We start from the raw sequence: 19,296 nt of genomic DNA on the forward strand, positions 1-19,296 counted from the left end.
TGACAGAATCTCCGTTTTGGCCGTTAAGCCTGGATCTATTAGTATAGCAAGGCTTCCCTCATTTCTCCTTACTTTATTTCCATGGCTGCAACTGGACAGCACATTTAACTGGCATGTTCTTTTCTTTAGTCATTCCGCTTATGTTTACTGAGTGCCTTCTACATGCCAGACACTGAGTGAGATACCTCACTTTCATTGTCTCTAAAAGAAGAATATTAATAATACTTAATATTAATATTTTAGGGTGGTTGGGAAAGTTAAGTAAAACAATCTGCATAAAGCACTTAGTTCCTGACACCTGTTTTGGAATTAAACAGTGACTGGAAACAGACCCCTTAATTTCAAATCTTTAGCATTTGGAAGCAGGTGGTCCAATCCTTTCCTTTATGGATTAGGAAAGATGGTTATGAAGAGGTGAACTGACCAGCACGAAGCCACACAGCTACTTGTTAAGAAAAGAGTTCTTCATGCAAGGTTCTTTCTTTCATATCAGGCTGCTTCTGAACACCAGCAATTCCACAGTCTTTGTCTTTCATTTTCTCTCAGATTAGAAAGCACAACCCCCCTCACCCCCCGAAAAAAAAAACGTGCAAATAAATGCCCACATGGGGTTGGCTGGCATCCCTACTATTTGTGCTAATTGCGATCCAGTTAGGGATCAGCTAGGGTCCCCTGCTACATACAGATGAGGACACTGAGATTTAGAGAAGTTAACAGCTGCTTGGGACACGCAAACACTAAATGGTAAAGTCAGGGTTTGAACCTAGGTCCAGGTCTAATGGCCACATTTTTTTATGATACTATGTTGCCCTTACGCATGGTCTCTTCTTGGCTTTCTAAATAGTTTTAATGCTGCTATTCAGGTTAACTCTGGCCACAGCTGGGGCTGAATATCAGGAATCCAGCCTTCTTCAACATTTCCTCAATGATTTAGTGGAAGACAAAGAAGGTATCAATTGGACAGCACAAAAATCTAGGAATAGTGAATCTTATGAGATGTGGATTAAAACTTCAAAACCTAACAGGAAATTTTAAAGAAATGAAAGAAACATGATGAAGCCGCTTCTGTGTTCCGAGGCAGTATAAGCATCTGTGACTAAAAAAACTAACGGCATTAAGATGTGGGAAACCTGGCTTAACATCAATTCATGAAAACAAAATAATCAAACAAAAAAATCAGTATTTTAAACATAAATTTACATTGACTAACAAAGTGACATACTTGCAGAATAAGTTAAAGCAATCTTATTTAAACTGTCTTGAGAAAAATCAGTGTCTGGACCAAGAGAGGATAGAATTTCCCCAAACCACAGTCAGGCTAATTGTAAAAATATGTTTTTATTTTTGGGTGTCACGTTTTTTCAGAAGGGGACAACAAAAGAGCTTCATGCATCCAGTTCCATGGATGGTATATGAAGCCTGTGGCTGCATTTCCCAGGGGCCTGCGTGAGTCCATTTTCAGTGAACGGACAGAACAAGAACAAGAGACTCCTCCTTAGATAAAGGCCCACATGGGGAAAGCACTTTAGGTGATGACAGAAAAATGTTTTCCTGTTACTGATAACTGAAATCTCAAATCCACTTTTGATTCAGATTAGAGCCAAACAGGGTTAAGCTGCAGGCTCATGCATATTTCTGTTCTTTTGTTCTCATTCTTAATGTTTTCCTTGTAATTTTCTGTAGCTCTGATTCTGGTTTCTTATTTATATCTGACCACTTTTTTACATTATATGCTAGAATTCACTTTATTTCATTTTTTAAAAAAGATTTTACTTAAGATGCTTATAGGATGAGGTGAAGTTGAACAGATTAGTTTAATATTGACTTGGCCTTCAAAAATTGAGAGAACTGGGTATTTTTTGATGGAAAACACAAAAGATGTTTTCAAAGTTAAACAGTCCAATGGAAAAGAGAGTAGAGATTCCTGTGGCTACAAAGGACAGAAATAAGACCAGTGTGTGGAAATTACTGAGAGGTGGAACTCAGCTCACTGTGATGAAAATTTCTTTAGCAGTTAAGGAAGTGTTAACAGGAATCGGCTGCCCCCAAAGCGTTAGATCTTCTATCCCTGTCACCATATTTGAATAAAGGCTGGACAACCCCTGGCGAAGACGACTCTTCCGTGAGTGGGAAGCTGGACCAGATGACATCTGAAGCCTCCTGCATCTTTGCGATTGCAATAAAGTACATGCTACAGCAAGGAAAACAGTCTGTAGGTTCTCAAAGCATCATTAGCCTCGACGACGCCAGGATGGCCATGCTAATAACAGCACTGACGGCCGTAATGACACAGCACAGGGACTTCGCACTTGCTTTTATCTGGGGCATCAGCAAAAGACATCATATATAAGTACTATTTCTCATCCCAATTTTACAGATAAGGAATTAGGATGTTTCAAAGTGAAACAACAAACAAGGGTAATGAAATCGCCTATGCTGGCAGGAAGTCAGCGAAAATTAAGGAGTCCACTGGTAAAACCACTAACTATGGTTAACTAGCAAATGGTGGCTCTGGTATAGCAGAGGCTTAGAAAGATCGGGACGCATGGTCAACAAAGTTCCGGCTAAAGAAGAGCTGACTGAGTCTGATCGCCTGATGTTTAACGAAATATCAGCTGCCGAGCTTGGAGGAGTCCTGAATTCCCTATTTTATAAGAGGAGAGAGGACCCTCAGTGACCATCTTTGTCTCTCCCTCTTTTTCCCCTATCTGCCTTATTCTTTCAGAGCAGCTACACTCAACAGAAAGGCACGCAGCCACAAGCCACTTGGAGCTCACAACTCTATAGCTTTGCAATCAGAAAAAAAAGGATCTTTTCTGCAAGCCCTAATTTGAAAATCCCTGGGAAAGGATGCTAATTAGCCTGAATCTCCCCCATACCAATCCTTTCAGCCAGAAAGGGTGAAGTACCTCACCTGGAATTATCCCACCCTGTGGTTACGTGGTATGATCTATTAACAAAAACAGTATATGTCCACAATAGAAATTTCCTTAATTCAAAGAACTGAAATGTATGTTAACCAGACACTTCCAACTACATTTTGAAACAGCTTTTTTCAGCTGTATGCATAATGAAAATTTAGGTTTTCTAACATTCTAAGATATCACATGATTAAAAATACTATCATTTGTTCTCATGTTTTGGTATTATTGTCCCTTACCTTCTTTCTTTCCTTCCCGACTGATTTTTATCATCTCACAGAGAGTAATTTGGCCATGATATTACTCTGCTTCTGGTTCTGATGGTGAGAAGCTACTCAGGACGAAAAGGTGTTCATGAAGCGTGTCTGAATTCTGACAGCAAACCTGCAGCCTTCCAGGAAGCACTGATCACGACAGCTTCTTTCCAAGTGTCTTCACTCTGTTTTCTTGGTAAACTGTGTATTTTAATTTTACAGAAAAAAGGAAAAAGAATAAAAGAAAGTCTTATTGTTAAGCTTCTTTTCAGTGACTTATTGCAGACACTACCATGTTTTCCTGGAAATAAGACCAAGCAGTACAATCAGCTTTAATGCGTCTTTTGGAGAGAAAATTAATATAAGACCTGGTATTTTATTGTATTGTATTATATTGCATTTTATTACATTACATTATAAGACCTAGTCTTATATTATAGTAAAATAAGACTGGGTTTTATATTAATTTTTGCTCCAAAAGACGCATTGGAGCTGCTTGTCCGGCCAGGTCTTATTTCCGGGAAACACAGAAGTCACGCTGTGAACAATTCCTTATTGCTGCCTACGCTGTTCCACTGCACCAGACTTTATGGAGTGAGTCAAGAGGGACAGGCCCTTCACAGAATCTTCTTCTTACTAAGAAAGACAATAAGCAAGTAAGCAAATAAATAAGCAAAACAATGGCAGATTGTGATGAATGATATGAGAATAAACAGCACACTGACAGAGATAAGCCAGGAGTTCTTGGATGGCTTTTCTGCGAAGGTGAAGTTAAAACTGAGGCGTGGAGGATGAGAAGGAGTCGGCCACTTGGAGACCCGGGAGGAGTGTTGGGGAGCAGGGTTTCTGAGCCTTGGCACTACCGACATTTTGGACTGTACAGTTCTGTCGTGGGAACTGTCTTGCCCAGGAGGATGTCTGCAGCACCCCTGGCCTCAACCCACTGGGTATCAACAGCAGCATCTCCCCCCACCCCCAACTGGGACAACCGGAAATGACTGTGGCCGTTTCCAAATGTCCCCTGAGTGACAAAAATCACCCCGTTGAGAACCACAGTTCTAGGCATAGGGAACAAAGAATCCGAAGGCTTGAATAGAGTGAGACTCTGTTAGGGAGGGAAGGGCAGCTCATGCAGAATCTGTGGGCTTCGGCAAGAATGTGGATTTTATGTGAATGGTAAGTCTTTGAATAATTTTAAGTTGGGGAGTAACATGTTGGGGAGTAACATGTCTACATTTTACATAGACTACTTTGGCTCCTGTGTGGGAAATTGATTCAAATCGACAGGACAATGAGTTCTTAGGGCCAGGCACGGAGGCACATTATCACTGAGAAGATAAAAGTAGACTGAAAATGTAAGAGGAAAGCAGATGGAAAAGGAGCAGCCAATGAGGCTGGAGCAGAGCCAGGAGGGCATGGTGTCACACCTGGGGTGTGAGTGCTGAGGAGGATATAGTGGCGGGTGACAATCTTGTTCTGGTGACATCATCAAGTCTCAGCCTGAAGACGTCTCTGCAACTGTGCTGGGTTAGCTTATCTTCCTGCCTCACTGTAATTTCGCCCACAGATCTTCTGTGTATAGTTCTGAACTAATCATTGTGCTCAGGAACATGGAAAGGCTTCCCATTAAAGCCCTGCACTGGCTAAATGATGGCTGTTTCTAAAACTCTGCTCTTCAAACAGCCATGTCTCTTCATCAGTGCCTTCAGATATGCCCACCTATGAACCCCCCACGCTGACGCTCATACTCGCTCTTCCACAGAAGCCTTCCCCAACCATCCTGGTCAGCACAGAGGTCTCTGTTCTCTAAAAAAAAAAAAAAATCAATATAACTTCCAATTTTCACTCTGTCCACTGAACATGAATTTATTAGTGTCTGTGCAGGCACTGGGCTACGCTCTGGAAATACAGCAATGGAAAAACATGGTCCCTGCTCACTAGGGGCTAAGGAAGTAAAACTTGGTCAATTTTTTGTAAGGAAATCAAACTTGTCAGCCCTCAGTTTCCTGAGTACATTTAGGGAAACAGGAGTTTGTCTAGTATGTAATCCTGAGTCAGCAGTTCACATACTACTTCTCTACGCCTCATGTCACTTTGCCCCACCCAGCTCAGTCACAGTTTGTCCTGCCTCTAGCTGTTGATCACCTCCCGGAAATACTGGACCACAGATCCTCAGGACAGAACACTGTTACACCTACCTCTCCTCAGTGAGAGGGTGGGTCTAGCCACAATGCAGTGTTTCCCAGGGATGGAGTGCTAATCACCAGAATAATGGTAAGAGGTGGGTGAGTGTGGCAGTGCGGGTGGGGTAACTCACCTCTGGCCAGGCCTCAACTGATCAAGATAAGCCGGCATTTGGTGCTCCAAGCCTGTCCCTCTCATGATCTCAGGTCAGTGTGAAGCGCAGAGATCATTCTTCATGAATTTGGGTCCACCAACAAATACTGAATCAAACACACATACACATAGCCCTCAAAGACAAACAGTAATTCTCAGAGGCAATACATTTAAAACCTATGTTCTGACATTGCGAACTTCCACGTTTTCTGGGACCAACTCCTGTCCTACTATCCAATGCCAATTTTGCTTTTTTTACATCTGTTTCCTTCAGGCTGACCTCATGACACTTATCTTGTGACCTATTACAAGTTTACCATTTAAAACTCGGTACTTAGATATGCCAGGAACGGGCAGAAAGTGTACAGTCAGATTTCAGTCAAATTCTTTTTTTTTTTAAAGTTTTTTATTGGGGAAGGGGAACAGTGTGTACTTCCAGGACTTTTTTCCAAGTCAAGTTGTTGTCCTTTCAATCTTAGTTGTGGAGGGGCAGTGCCGTTCAGCTTCAAGTTGTTGTCCTTTCAGTCTTAGTAGTGGCGGGCGCAGCTCAGTTCCAGGTCCAGTTGCCGTTTCTAGTTGCAGGGGGCACAGCCCCACCATCCCTTGCGGGAGTAGAATCGGCAACCTTGTGGTTGAGAGGATGCACTCCAACCAACTGAGCCATCCCGGAGCTCAGTGGCAGCTCAGCTCAAGGTGCTGTGTTCAATCTTAGTTGCAGGGGGCACTGCCCACCATTCCTTGCGGGACTGGAGGAGTTGAACCAGCAATCCTGTGGTTGAGTCCACTGGCTCATGTGGGAATCGAACGGGCAGCCTTCTGAGTTAGGAGCACGGAGCTCCAACCGCCTGAGCCACTGGGCCGGTCCTTCAGTCAAATTCTTGAGCAGGGTGAACTGCATAGGCATTCTTCTGTAATCTCTAAACGAGGAAGGGAGATAGCATGAGTTTTTAATATCCATAGTTCAAATTATTTTTTCAAGAGTGGAGCTGGAGGTTGCTCTGTTAGCCCTGCAAAGAAAGAACTGTAGTACAACATAATTGTCAGACTAGAAGTAAGTCCCAAAAGGGTGGAGGAAGGGCAAGTCTGCCTTAGAAAGTTATGAAAGGGTCCACGGAGGAGATAAGTGATCACCTGAGACCTGAAGGATCTTGGGAGAACCCAGGTGCATCACAGAAGAGCAAGGAGCTCAGGATGGCTGTGGAGCAAGTGGGCAAGAATGGTAGGTGAGGTTCACAGTGTGGGGCCAGATCATGAGGGGCTCCATTGGGAGCCCCCAACAAAATCCTGGCAGAGGAATATCAAGATCGTATTTTCACGTTAGAAAAATTATTAAGAGAATGGAGGTCGGACTGGAATGGGAAGTAACTAGAGTGTATGGTAACAGTCCAAGGGAGATGAGTCAGGAGAGGTGATGATTACCTGATGCATTAAGACGGTAAGAGTGGAGATTTAAAAGAGGGGTGGATTTGAGATGTACTTAAGAAGATGAGGCAATAGAATTTGGTATTAGGACAGAGGGAATAAAGAAATGTAATATAGGGGTACGCATGGATTTTTGACTTGGGCAATGAGTGCTATTCTCTAAAATAGGGAATGAAAACGGGCTAGGTTACATACGGGGGCGCAGAGACACAGCGACGAGTAGGGAAAGGTAAACGTGCCAGTGTCAATTTGGGACATATTTAAGGTAACTGTGTGAAATCCAAATGAAGATGCTATGCTGTTGCTTAAAAGGATCTGATTGAAGATACAGATTTGGGAGCCCTTGGTGCACAGGACGCCTGGTAGGTAACCCGAGGCAGCGAAAAGACTGCTCGAGGAGCAAAGAGGAGGAATGTTAAACAACAACAAAAATGGAGAAGCTGGGAAAAGAGCGGGCTCAGAGACGAAGAAAAATAAAGTGAAGCAGGAAGGCAGTTGCAGAACCAGAAGGAAGTGGCACTAGAGAAGCCATGGGAAGTCTGCAGCCATACCACCCTGAACGCGCAGTGTTGGGCCTGCTTAGTACTAAGATGGGAGAAACCATGGGGAGAGTTAATGGTGTGATTACTATTTTTTAAATGAAGAGATTTCTTTCCTCCTCCTTCAAAAGTTTTACGTTTCTTGAAGGCAGGAACCATGTCTTAATTTTCATTGCATTCCCTTCAGTGCCTAATTGGGTAAAGGGAACATAGTAAATGCTCAATAAAGTCTCATTGATTCACCTTCAAGCACCATTCACCCATATCAACTTAGAATGTTTCTTCATTTTATGTCTTCAAATGAACTTTCCGAGTTACCTACGGGTTTACTGAATTTTTATAACCTGTACGTGCTAGGTAGACCAGCTTTGGAATGCGTTCCAGAACCTGATTTACTACTTACCGCGAGGGATTTTTGATACTAAAGATGACAGTGGGTTTTTCTTTGACTACTGTTTCCAAGAAACTATTACGAAACTACGTTTAGCCCAATTCCCGAGCAGTAGCATGTAATTTAAAACCTGTTCGAAAGCACGGTCAGAAGGCAGCCAGATTTTTCTTACCACAGTTAACCATTAACCGGGTCAATCCGTGTTTTAGGGTTCCATGTCATTGAGTCACGAAACAACCAACTGGGGGACACACGGTCCTGCCCGTGGAAGCCGTTTCGCTGCAAACGCCGTCGTGAATCCGAAACTGCTATAGGGAACTGTTACCTGCCTGGGGCTTTGGCGGCAGACGGCAGTCGGCGGTCTTCTCCCGGGAGCCACCGCCGGCCCCCCAGCGCGGTGCTCGGTGGCCCCGACGTAGGCGACAGCGCGCGCCCGACCGACAGCGCCGCACGCCCGCCTCCAGGGCACCTCCCGCCTCGTGCCCGCACCGGCCCCACCTGCAGACACCTGGCTCCGAGCTACCCTCGCGCCCGCGCCCGCCTCCGGGGAAACACTCGAGCTCCTGCTCTCGCGGGATCTCGCGCCGCGCAGTGAGGCAAGCGGCTCGCGCGCCCCACGGAACCCCCGCGGGAACACAGGCCGGCAGGTCCAGAACCCGGGAAGTCGCGCGCGGGGCGGGGCCAGCCCGGGGCGGGGCTGCCGGGGGCGGGGCTGCCGGGGGCGGGGCTGCCGGGGGCGGGGCCAGCCCGGGGGCGGGGCTGCCGGGACCTGTTGATCGCAGGTGTCACCGGCCCGGCCGGCCCCGGTGCCGGGCGTGTGCGCATGCTCCGTGCGCAGGGTCGCGCTCCGAGCGGAGGAGCCCGGCCGCCCGCGCGCCAGTTCGCGGCGAGCGTCGGGGACGGTGGCGGCGGTCGGCGTGGCAGCCTGGTGTCCGCGTGGGCGTCGCTGGGCCGGCGGAGGTGGCGCCGTGGGAGGCGGAGGCCCGGAGTGCTGGGGCTGCACCGCACGCTGCTCGGGCCGCGGGGCAGAGCGCAGGTAAGTCTCCGGAACTGGTGCCTGGACGGAGAGCCCACGACCCGCGACCCCCACGGGCCGCGCGGGGCGACCTTTGTTCCTGCCGCGCCACCCCGCGGCCCCCATCCCGGGGCCGACTCCGGGCTCCTGGCCGGCCCCCGCGCCCGCGGTCACGCAGCCCCCGGGTCACCTCCTGCCCGCGTGTTCGCTCCGCCAGGACGCCCTGGCCGGGTCGTGGGGGGTCAGGCTGCTGCGTTTGCGGGCGGCCAGGGCGGCCCTGAGTCCCACGGGGTCCCGCGGCGCCGTGGGATCGGGACGGGGGCGCCTCCCGGGCGCCGGCCCCTCGCCTGCCCGCCACCGCCTCCCGCCAGCGGCCGCTGATTAAAGGGTCCTCGGGGCTCTGGGGGCCTCCGTGCAGACGGGCGATGGCTGATCCGTGGGAACCTTTGGGCTGGTGGTTTCTGGGTGCTAGTGATTTACTAAGTTAATGTTTAGCTGCTAAACGGTCGCTTCTGGGGCATTTACTAAAGGATTTTAAACGTCGTTGGAGAACAGGAAGTACTTGCACAGGTGATACAGGGAGGGTTTCCAGAGCTGCAATCTGAGCAAGTCCTGAGGTTTTGTTATCCCGCTACAAAGTTTTCTTTATCACTGCGAAGTCTGATTAACGCTTGCACAATGTACTGCAAGGCTTTATGTGTCAGACAGCAGAGTTTGCCAACTGTTTCTTTATCTGGAGGAAAAAAAACCACGTTTTTTGCAAGGAATTTTCAAGGCTATTTTTGAGGGATGTTTAGCAGTAAACTTAGGAAGTTCTTTGTGAGCAGAGTCGGATTCGCTTTTGATTCTGGTCTCTAAAGAAAAGCATTGCTAATTCTCAGTGTTTAAAAGGAGTAGCAACTGCTTACACAAAAATTCTGATTGAAATGAACTTTTGACTAAATTGACACTTGTTAGTTTTATTTTCTCTCTTTTTTTAAGTTCCGTGATGATGGTCTACGCAAAGATCCTTTGTCCTGTTAAGGAGAAAGGAAGCAAAACTTATTTTGCAAAAGTAGTATACAATTTATCTACCATTGTTGTAAGAATGCCAAACAGACAAACTGTAGGTAGGAGTTAATTATAGCCTGGAAAAACAAGGTTTTTGTTTTTGTTTTGAGTTTTAGAGGATTTTAAAATTAGCTCTTTGGACATTTTGACTAAGTTCATGATTACTTGTGATAAACCATAAAAATGATTTATTTAAATTGGTTCTGAAATTAAACTACTGGTAGTTATGTGTATTTTTTCCTACAGTGTAAAAAATAAGTGAACAAGAACAGACTTTTCTTTTTCCCTATGAATTTTTGACAAAACTAATTTGTAAATGTTTGTAGATTATAAATTATTCATGGAATTTGATACTCATAATCCATTAATATTATTTTCTCTAGAACGTACAAAAAATAGTTTTTAAAAAGATAGCTATTTTAATGGGGGAGGAGCACCCTTTCTCACCTAGATTATTCTTTTCCTTAAAATAAGGAAATCACAAAACTCTTATAAATTTAGTATGTATGATGATTTAATAATATTTTTTATTTACTGTCAAATACATGTTTAAAGTGTATAGTATCAACATACAATTTTGGAATTGTATGGTTTAAAATTAGTTTAGGAAGACAAAGAGTTACCGTATGAAAATTCTGACCTATTTGTAGGTGATGTACACATTTAACAGTCAAAAACCAGAGTTATTTTCCCTGCTGGAACTGTTTGGAACTCAGTCACCTACCATTTTAGAGATAACATAGCTTTTACTCTACAATTTTCCAAAAATGTTTGAAATTTGTAAAGTGGTAGATTAAGCTATCCTACAGAGATGTTTACTTACTAAAACACTTAGCAGATCTTGTTAATTGACAGCTTTAACTATAAGGTGCTTCTTAATTATAGACCCCAAGACAACCTACAGCAAGATAGTAGCTTACATATTGCATCTGGAAGTATTTTGAGCACAGAATGTGCTAGGTATACTAGGGCCCAAGAAATTGTCAGTCTAGACTAGTATTGCTTATGACCTCTTGGATTAAGGGAGGAATGTGCTAGTTTTTGTCATCTTTTGAGAGCGAGTTAGAAATTACTGATGATACAATTGTAGAGTTAGTATATTATTCATTTTGTACAGATGCAATGATTTTAGAAACATTTTCATTACAATATCTGTACATCACAGGAGCAAGAAAGGGATGTGACACGTTCTACCACAGATAAAATTTTCGAAGGTTATTTAAACTTTATGTAAAATCCTAATCTTGGCAAGTTATTGTGAGTTTTATTTTTGATAGGAATATTCCATAGATAGAATATTTAGGCAAAAAGTATCTGTTCTTTGCTTTTCCAAGTTAAACATCTTCCATCAGGACTTTTTAAACTGGTTAGAATCATGGTTAGAACTGTGGTCTGTGGTTAGAACTGAATTTTAATTTAGTTGGTTTTATTTGTGATCTTATGATTTCTTTTTTTTCTATTTAATCCTATGAATTTAACTTTATGTATTTACAAACATTATTCTGAGGAATGCATTAGGCTACCAAAGGTGTATATGATACACACAAAAATGCTACGAACTATTGCATCTGGTAAAAGAATGTTAGTTTTCCATTTCAGAAAAGTTGCTTCATATATTCATATTTGTAATTTATCAGAAAATAAAATGTTATGCAAATAAATCATGTTTGAATATCTTAGCTGTTTTAATGAACAAAATCAGTTATCTGAGTTGTCACAGTATTTTGAAATTAATTTGGAAATAATTCCATCAGTCTTCTGTTTTGCAAATACTGACCTGCAGAAAGCAGTTTGAAGAAGCACTTTTCCTTTGGAATTTGGAAGTTTTTTACTCACGTTTTTTGTGCTTTTCCAAGCTAACAAATTTATTTAATGAACGGTTATTGGCCTATAGTTGTATTCTAGGAAGTAGAGATTCAAAAATTAATAAGACAACGTTCAAGTGGTCAGAAATATTAGTTCTTTTCTAACCTCATCTCTGGCTAGTCCCAATCCTCCCCCACCTGCATTGAGTTTCCAAAGATAAATTGTCTCTTTGTAAGATGCTGCTTCTCTTCTCTTTTCACCTTCCCAGTGACCACACCATACCTGGGATGTATTCTCTTATCTAGTAAAGGAGCCTGTGTAGGTTACTTTATCTGTGTTACCACTATATTTTGTACATTCTTTTGTTAAAGATTTGTTAAAAATTGACACCGTGTCACATGTCACGTTTTCTTAAAGAAGTATATAGCTCTATAAATGAAATTGTTTTTCTACTAAGAATGACTTATTAACAGACTTAAAATTTAGAAATTGATACTTTATTGTACAGTTTATCTGACCCCACTAATCTGGATTAAGGTTATAGTCAAGATTGATACGTCAGTTTAAGGAAATGGAGAAAGACAGCAAAATGGGATATAAAATACGTAGTACAGCATCTACTTTTTATTCAAATATTTGTTTATATTGTTAAAATCATTTTACATTAAAGATATTGTTTTGCTGTCATTATAATTAGCTTGCATTTAGTAGGTGCCTGCTATGTTTGGGGTACTTTTCAGGTATTTTATACATGATTTATGATTCTTAGAACAATTCTGTGGACCTTTTTATATAGATCGTGGTTATAGATGTTGGAACTGCTAAGATTTTACTGATTGAGTAGTTGAGTAGTACGCTGTGTTGCTAGAAACTTAACCCGAGGTGGAATAAGTAATTGTGGGAATCCTGAGGTATCAGAACCCGGGTTCCATCCGTGTCAGGAACCCATCTTTGTCCCCCAGACACTTTAGGCTTTGGCTTCTTCTAAACTTCTCAGCCTGCATAATAAACTCTTGCCTCTTTCACGGTGGCCCTCTCCACTTGTAGGTGAACAGGCAGTTTGGACCCGCGAAGGCGTTTCCTCCCGTGTCGTCCTGCTGTGCGGGCCTGAGAGGTCACTCTCCCTCTGGGTCAGTGCCGTGCTGGCGCCGACCTCACTGCCAGGTGGTGGGAAATTGTCCTGTGCTCTTAGTGCTTCGGGCGTCTTTGGTAGAACTCTGATTTCAGAGGGGTTGTTGACTGAGCTTCGTTCAGTCAGTATTAATGAACACCTGCCTTGTCCTGTGTGCTGCTCTGGGTGCTTGGAGCCGCTTTACAATCCAAGAGGATTGGGAGAAGACACTATAGTAACCATGGTTAGTCAGTTACGTGGTGTACCAGCTGGCGAAGAATGCCAAGGACAACAGGAAGCAGAGCAGGGTTGGGAATGTGGAGAGGGTGTGGGTCGCAATTGCAGGTAAGTATTGGCTTCATTTAGAAGGTGATTTCTGAGCAAAGTGTTCATGAATGGAGCTGGGGAAAGCCGTGCGGGCGACGCCTTGTGGGTGCTGCCGTGTGGGTGCCGCCCTGTGGGTGCCGCCATGCGGGCGCTGAGGGGAAGTGCGTTCCAGGCACAGGCTTCAGAGCGGCTTTTGCATGTGGCTCAGGAGTAACAATGTAGCACAAGTGGAGAAAGTGGAGAGAAAGTGGTTAGAGACGCCTTTAGAGCGAGGGGTGGGCAGGTGTGGCCTAATAAGCAACACAGATTTGGTCTCTGGCCCCATTTCCTTTCACAGCTTCTTAAACCCTTGGAATATTCAGAAATGATCAATATTTTTTGTGTGCTGATGAGATGACTGGTGGCTGGGGCTCCTGGAAATATCGCTTCAGCTTGGGGGCTGGTTGCCTGGGGAACCAACCATGTGATTAGAGGAATGGAGCTTTCAGCCTCCCCCCTCCACCTCCAGGGAGGGGAGAGTAGTGGAGGTTGCGTTAATCACTAATGGCCAATGATTTAATTAACCGTGTGCTTACGTAATGAAGCCTCCATAAAAAGTCCTAACCAGAGGCGTTCGGAGAGCTTTGGGGTTGGTGAACGAGTGAAGGTACTGGGAGGGTGACATGTCCGGAGGGGGCACAGACGCCCTACGCTCCTCCCCATATTGCCATGCTCTATGCGTCTTTTCCTGAGTTGTATCCCTTTATAATAAATCTGAAATCTAGTCAGCACGCTGTGTTCCTGAATTCTGTGCCATGCTAGCAAACTACTCGAACCGATGGAGGAGGTCACAAGAACCCCGATTTATAAGTGGTCGATCAGTACAGGTGACAAATTGGGACTTGTGGTTGGTCTCTGAAGTGGGAGGGCGGTCCAGTGGGACTGGGCCCTTGACCTGTGGGACCTGACGCTCACTCCACGTAGGTCGTGTCAGAATCGCGTTAAATTGTAAGATACCCCATCGGTGTATCTTATTCTCCACTGAGAACTGGAGAATTGCTTGTTGTGGGGAAAACCCACACATATGGTCTCAAAAGTGGTATGAGAGTATGGAAGAGAGTCGTTTTTATTTTAGGTGGAATAGGGTCTCCCAGAGCACTGGCGGAATGCCCCTGTGGCCCCTAGATCCTTCCACAGCCAGGCTGGGGGTTTCTCAGGAGACCCAGAGCACTCAGCGTGTGGTTGTGGGCATTGCCCTGCTTTGTTACAGCGAGAGGACACCAAGAAGGTCAGCTGATGGGGGGAGGGGTGTCATGGGGCAAAGCCTGGTGGAAACCAGGCACCAGCTTTCTTCCAGTGGGGTCCACGGGACACACTCGTTTCCCCAGCAATGAACCGTGAAGACGGGCAAAGTGCTGCGGAGCAGGAAGCTCCTTGAAGACTTGGTGCCTTCGGTTTTTATTGGGTGTGGTCACATAGACATCCTCTGCCTAGGACGCATTGAAATTCCAGACTTCCTGAAGGAAAGCAGGTGTTTGGGACCGGCCACATTGTTTGCATAGTTGGGTGCAGTGACCAGTCCGACCAGTCAGTCCCTGTGATCCTCCCAGAGCTCCCAGGTCTGGAAGCAGGCTTTTCTGAGGATCGCCGTTTCTGGCCTGCTGTGTTGTCTTTTCTTTTTGTTTTTAAAGTAGCTTATTCAAATATAATTTATATACCATACAGTTCACTCATTTAAAGTGTCCACTTCAGTACTTTTCAGTATTGTCACAGAAATGTACATCAATCACCACAATTTTAGAACATTTTACCACTTCAGGAAGAATCCTCATATCCTTTACATGGCTCCCCACCCCCGCTCTCTGCCAGCCCCACTCCGCCAGTCTGAGCAACCGCTCGTCTCCTAGCGTCTGTTCACGTCTCCGTTCTGACATTTTGTGTGGCCGGAATCCGATAACCTGTGCGCGCGCGTTTTGCTTATCCACTCATCACTGATGAACCCTCCGGCTATTCCCACCGCTTAGCTGTTAAGAAGGTTGCTGTGTTAGCTCCTTTCTGCTCAGCCTCCCACATATTTCTTGAAAGAATAAATACAGAATCACGTTTGCATTCTTGGAATAAACCCTACTTGGTTATTATTATTCTTTTCAATGGCACAGACAGTCTCTGGCTAATGATGCTTTCCTTGACTTGGGATTTTTCGACTTTACGATGGTATGAAAGCGATACACACTCAGTAGAAACTGCATTTTAAATTTTGACTTTTGATCATTGTGGTGTTTGGGACGGGAACAGTCTGTCCAGAGCGGCGTGAGAAATGGAAGAGGTCGCAACTGGGAAGCACTTGCCCGTCTGTAACCCTGTACCCTGTCTCTGTGTCTTGGCCATTGTTCCCCTCCCACCGGAGAAGCCAGTTATTTTCAGTGTCCTTAAAGTTTTCCCTGTTTCTCCTTAGCCCACCTGTCGCCTTTGTACCATCTCCAGAGTTGGGTCGGAGGCGGGCCAGGAGCCCACGCTAATTTGATATCTTGAAGAGGAAAGGAAGCCTCAATATTTCAAAATGGTCTGTGTGTGTCTGTGTGTCTGTGGCCCTCAGCAAGGAGGCTTTCCGGGCAGGGTGGTTCCACAGACCTCAGCAAGTTCATGGCACAAACTTGGTGCCTAGCACATGATTAGTGAAATAATTTATTTCAAAAGGATTCTTTCGTTAAAAATGGGCATTTACCATCAATACAGAGGTCCTTTAATGTTAAAAGTCGTGACTACATTTATTAAAAACTTACTTTGTATGAAAAGTTTGGGGATCATTTTGTTCCCTTTAGAGGAGGTTGCAACCCGTAGAGTTAAAATAAAAAGAAGAAAACAACTAACATAATATAGTGTTTTATAACCTCTAACCTATGGTCATTAGGGCGAGTGTTTTACCCCATTTTATAGATGAAGAAGCTGCGAATCCTTTAGACAAGGACTTGTCTAAAACCCAGCAGCTGGTAAGTGGTGGCCTCATGTGTGGGTCTGGAGACAAAAGTCTCTGGACTTGAATTCTTGAGAGACTGATGCTTTCCTTCTTTATTGCTCAAGGCTTTGCTGCCTTACTGGGTATTTGATCGGTCAGGTATTGACCTGACCTGAGCCATTCCATCGCTCATCTTTCTGTGCTGTGCAAATGAAAGTCAGTGACTTTACCCGGAGTCTTTACAAAGGGCGTTGAGGCCCTGTGCGATCTCTTTTTCCCACCCTCCCTGTTCATCTACTCTCTTATCTGTTCACATTTCTCCTGCCACACCGGGCTTCTTACTATTCTTCCAACATGCCAAGCAAGCTGTTCACTCTGCTAGGAAGGCCTTCTCCAAGGTGGCACCTTTACCTCCTTCAAATCTTTGTGCAGGGGTAACTTTCTCAATTAGACTTTACGTGACTTCTATGCGAAAGGGCAAACCATCTCACATTGTACAGTTGACCCTTAAACTACGCAGAGGCTAGGGGTGCCAACCCCCTTCCTGTGGTTAAAAATCCATGTACAACTTTTGACTCCCCCAAAACTTCACTGCAGTCCATTGGTATCCATGGGGGATTGTTTCAGGACCCCCACAGATACCCAAATCCGCGATGCTCAAGTCCCTTACATAAAACGGGGTAGAACAATACATACAGTTGACGCTATGCGTCCACAGATTCCCAACCTTAAATTTACTGTTTGACCTGTGCTTGGTTGAATGGTGGATGCGAAACCCAGGGATACAGAGAGCCAACCTTAAATTTTTTGAAACAAATCCACGCATGAGTGGACCATGCAATTCAAACCCAAGTAGTTCTGCGTCAACTGTGTACACTTCTTAAGCCCTTTCCTTGCATTGTTTTTCTGGTAGCATATAACTCTTACGGTCTACACTACAGTTTCTCATTCATTGTATTATTGTCTGTCCTTCCTTATTATAATGGTAGTTCCAGTGCCTGGCATAGTACACGGCTCAACATTTTTGTCTAATGAATGAATGAATGCATGATGAAGTTGAATTGTTTAAACAAAATTTTGTTGGTAGTTCCTGATTGTTTTTAATTAAGAAGTTGAACATTTAAAGTCCTTTTAGCCAGGAGCCTGTATTTGTAAATAATATGGAAATTTACTTTAAGATTTGTTTATCAATTTAATGTTCCTTCTGAGTTTTAATGTGTATCAATTTACATAAAATCAATTTACATAAAATCTGCTGATTGTTTTTAGGAAAATAATATGGTTCTGTGTAAGATATATAGCAGTCTAGTCTCTGAATATGCATTTGTTTTAATAAACAAAGCAATTTAGTGTTGACAGCAAAGTTCGTATTTTTCAAAATACTACCTGAAAACTAATTTAATTCTAGTTTTCTGTAGAATATTTTCCTTATGACTCCATCTATAACTATTGAAAGTAGGTAGTGATTTTTTGTTTGTTTTTTGTTTTCACGTTTAAACTTTATTCGACAGTGTTTGGGAAGTTTAACGTCTTTGGTTTATGTTAAAAGCTGAAAATTCTTATTTTATACTAGATTTCATTAGTTTTAAAATGATGTAGCGTGGTAACACGTGCAGAAATGTTTTTGAAACTTAGAAGTGCTTTAAACCAGACTTAGTATTGTACAGATTTTAATCTCTTAACAAGTGGAACCAAATAATCTTTATCACCCACTGACTTGTTTTCAATGTGGCAAAAATGGTGTACTTCTATTTTATTTTAAATTATACTTGACATACAATGTCATTATTGTACAATATCAGTTCTACAACGTAGTGTTTCGACATGCGTGTACCTGACACGTGATCTCCACAGTAAGTCTCGTAACCATCTGCCACCATTCCCTATGCTGTACATTATCTCCCTGTGACTTAATTTATGTCTGGAAGTTTGTTCCTCTTAATCCCTTTACCTTTTTTACACACCTCTCCCAAAGGCAACCCATCAGTTTGTTTTCTGTAATGTTTGATGTCACATTGATATTTTTTTTAAAAATTTAATGACAAGCTTTCATAGAACATTTCATAAAAGAATTAGATTCTTTTACAATTATGTATTCACAATTTTAAATGTATATTCAATATTTGTGTTTAAATGGTAAACTAGGGATTTTCTTGATTAGCCTTTACCTTTATGTAAACATTTCTTTTCTTTCTTGTAGGTTTGCTTTGAGGTCACATGGATATGAAATGTGGAGTCACCTTTGTTAACTTCACCTGGGAAGGGAAAGAGAAGAGCCTTCTTTCTTCTTAAAAGACCATAAGGAAAGGAAATGACCAAAGGAATCATGCCAGATGCTAATTCTCCATCTTTTTTAAACCATCAAGACAAATGGCTTGTGCACTAAAGACAATGATTTGTTCACCAACATTATTTGCAGCAGTTTAAAAGAAAATTGTTTTCATCTTAAACTATACAACTCTCATAAAATTTAACACATATGAAAATCTGTAAGGCCTCGTTTAAAATAGCTTTTGTTTTTTAGCTTTTAGAACCACGTACCTTGTTTTTACTTGACAAAGCCCTTAAAATTCACAGAATCAGGAACGCTATGGACTTGGAAACTTATGTTATTCTAATAGACTGTAGTGAATTCAAGTGGACAGTTCAAGATCCCAATCATTTCATCATCAGAAATATCACATGAGCGTATAGTTCTTAGCTTTCATGCAAACACAGTTGCTTGAAAATGGCCTGGGTGAAATTCTTACGGAAGCCTGGTGGCAACCTTGGAAAAGTCTACCAGCCTGGGAGTATGTTGTCCCTAGCACCCACCAAAGGCTTGTTAAATGAGCCAGGGCAGAACAGCTGCTTTCTGAACAGTGCTGTACAGGTGAGACCATCATTGCTTTTACATTTTAAGAAGTGCTTTTCAGCAAATTCTTTTGCCTAATGCTTCTGTAACTTGTAAATTAAGAATAAAGTTATTGACTAGAATGACTTTTTAATATCACTTCTAATGGTGGCAAAAGTATTTTGGCTGGGCATTTTGGTTTTTGTGACAAATGGAAATGGTTTTTTTCAACAGAATCATATGTTACTATGATATAAAAATATGTTTTGATTTAAAATGATTTCTTAATAAATTAAGAATGTGTTTCTAAGATATGTAAAATAATTTTTTGAACCAGCTGATCTACTTCTCCCCA

General features: G+C 43.2%; 2 protein-coding genes across 3 annotated transcripts in view; one reads left to right on the plus strand and one right to left on the minus strand.

Annotated features, from left to right (window-relative positions):
- Nucleotides 1-5,910: 5,910 nt before the first annotated feature.
- LOC308508974 (uncharacterized protein) lies at nucleotides 5,911-9,005 on the minus strand (the record flags this gene model as incomplete). The annotated part of the gene is made up of 2 exons (XM_081076480.1): nucleotides 5,911-6,429; nucleotides 8,194-9,005. 2 exons carry the CDS (start codon nucleotides 9,003-9,005, stop codon nucleotides 6,201-6,203), a joined length of 1,041 nt encoding a protein of 346 aa, XP_080932606.1. The 3' UTR covers nucleotides 5,911-6,200.
- Nucleotides 8,620-19,296, plus strand: part of USP53 (ubiquitin specific peptidase 53) — a 41,990-nt gene continuing 31,313 nt past the window's right edge. For both annotated transcript variants that reach the window (XM_081076915.1, XM_081076916.1), the window contains exons 1-2: nucleotides 8,620-8,900; nucleotides 18,309-18,980. In XM_081076915.1, coding sequence (XP_080933041.1) covers nucleotides 18,837-18,980 — 144 coding nt within the window. In that variant the 5' untranslated portion in view covers nucleotides 8,620-8,900; nucleotides 18,309-18,836. The remainder of the gene's footprint in view (nucleotides 8,901-18,308; nucleotides 18,981-19,296) is intronic.

Source organism: Rhinolophus hipposideros (genome assembly GCF_964194185.1).
Source record: "Rhinolophus hipposideros genome assembly, chromosome: 16".
NCBI classification, from domain to species: Eukaryota; Metazoa; Chordata; class Mammalia; order Chiroptera; family Rhinolophidae; genus Rhinolophus; species Rhinolophus hipposideros.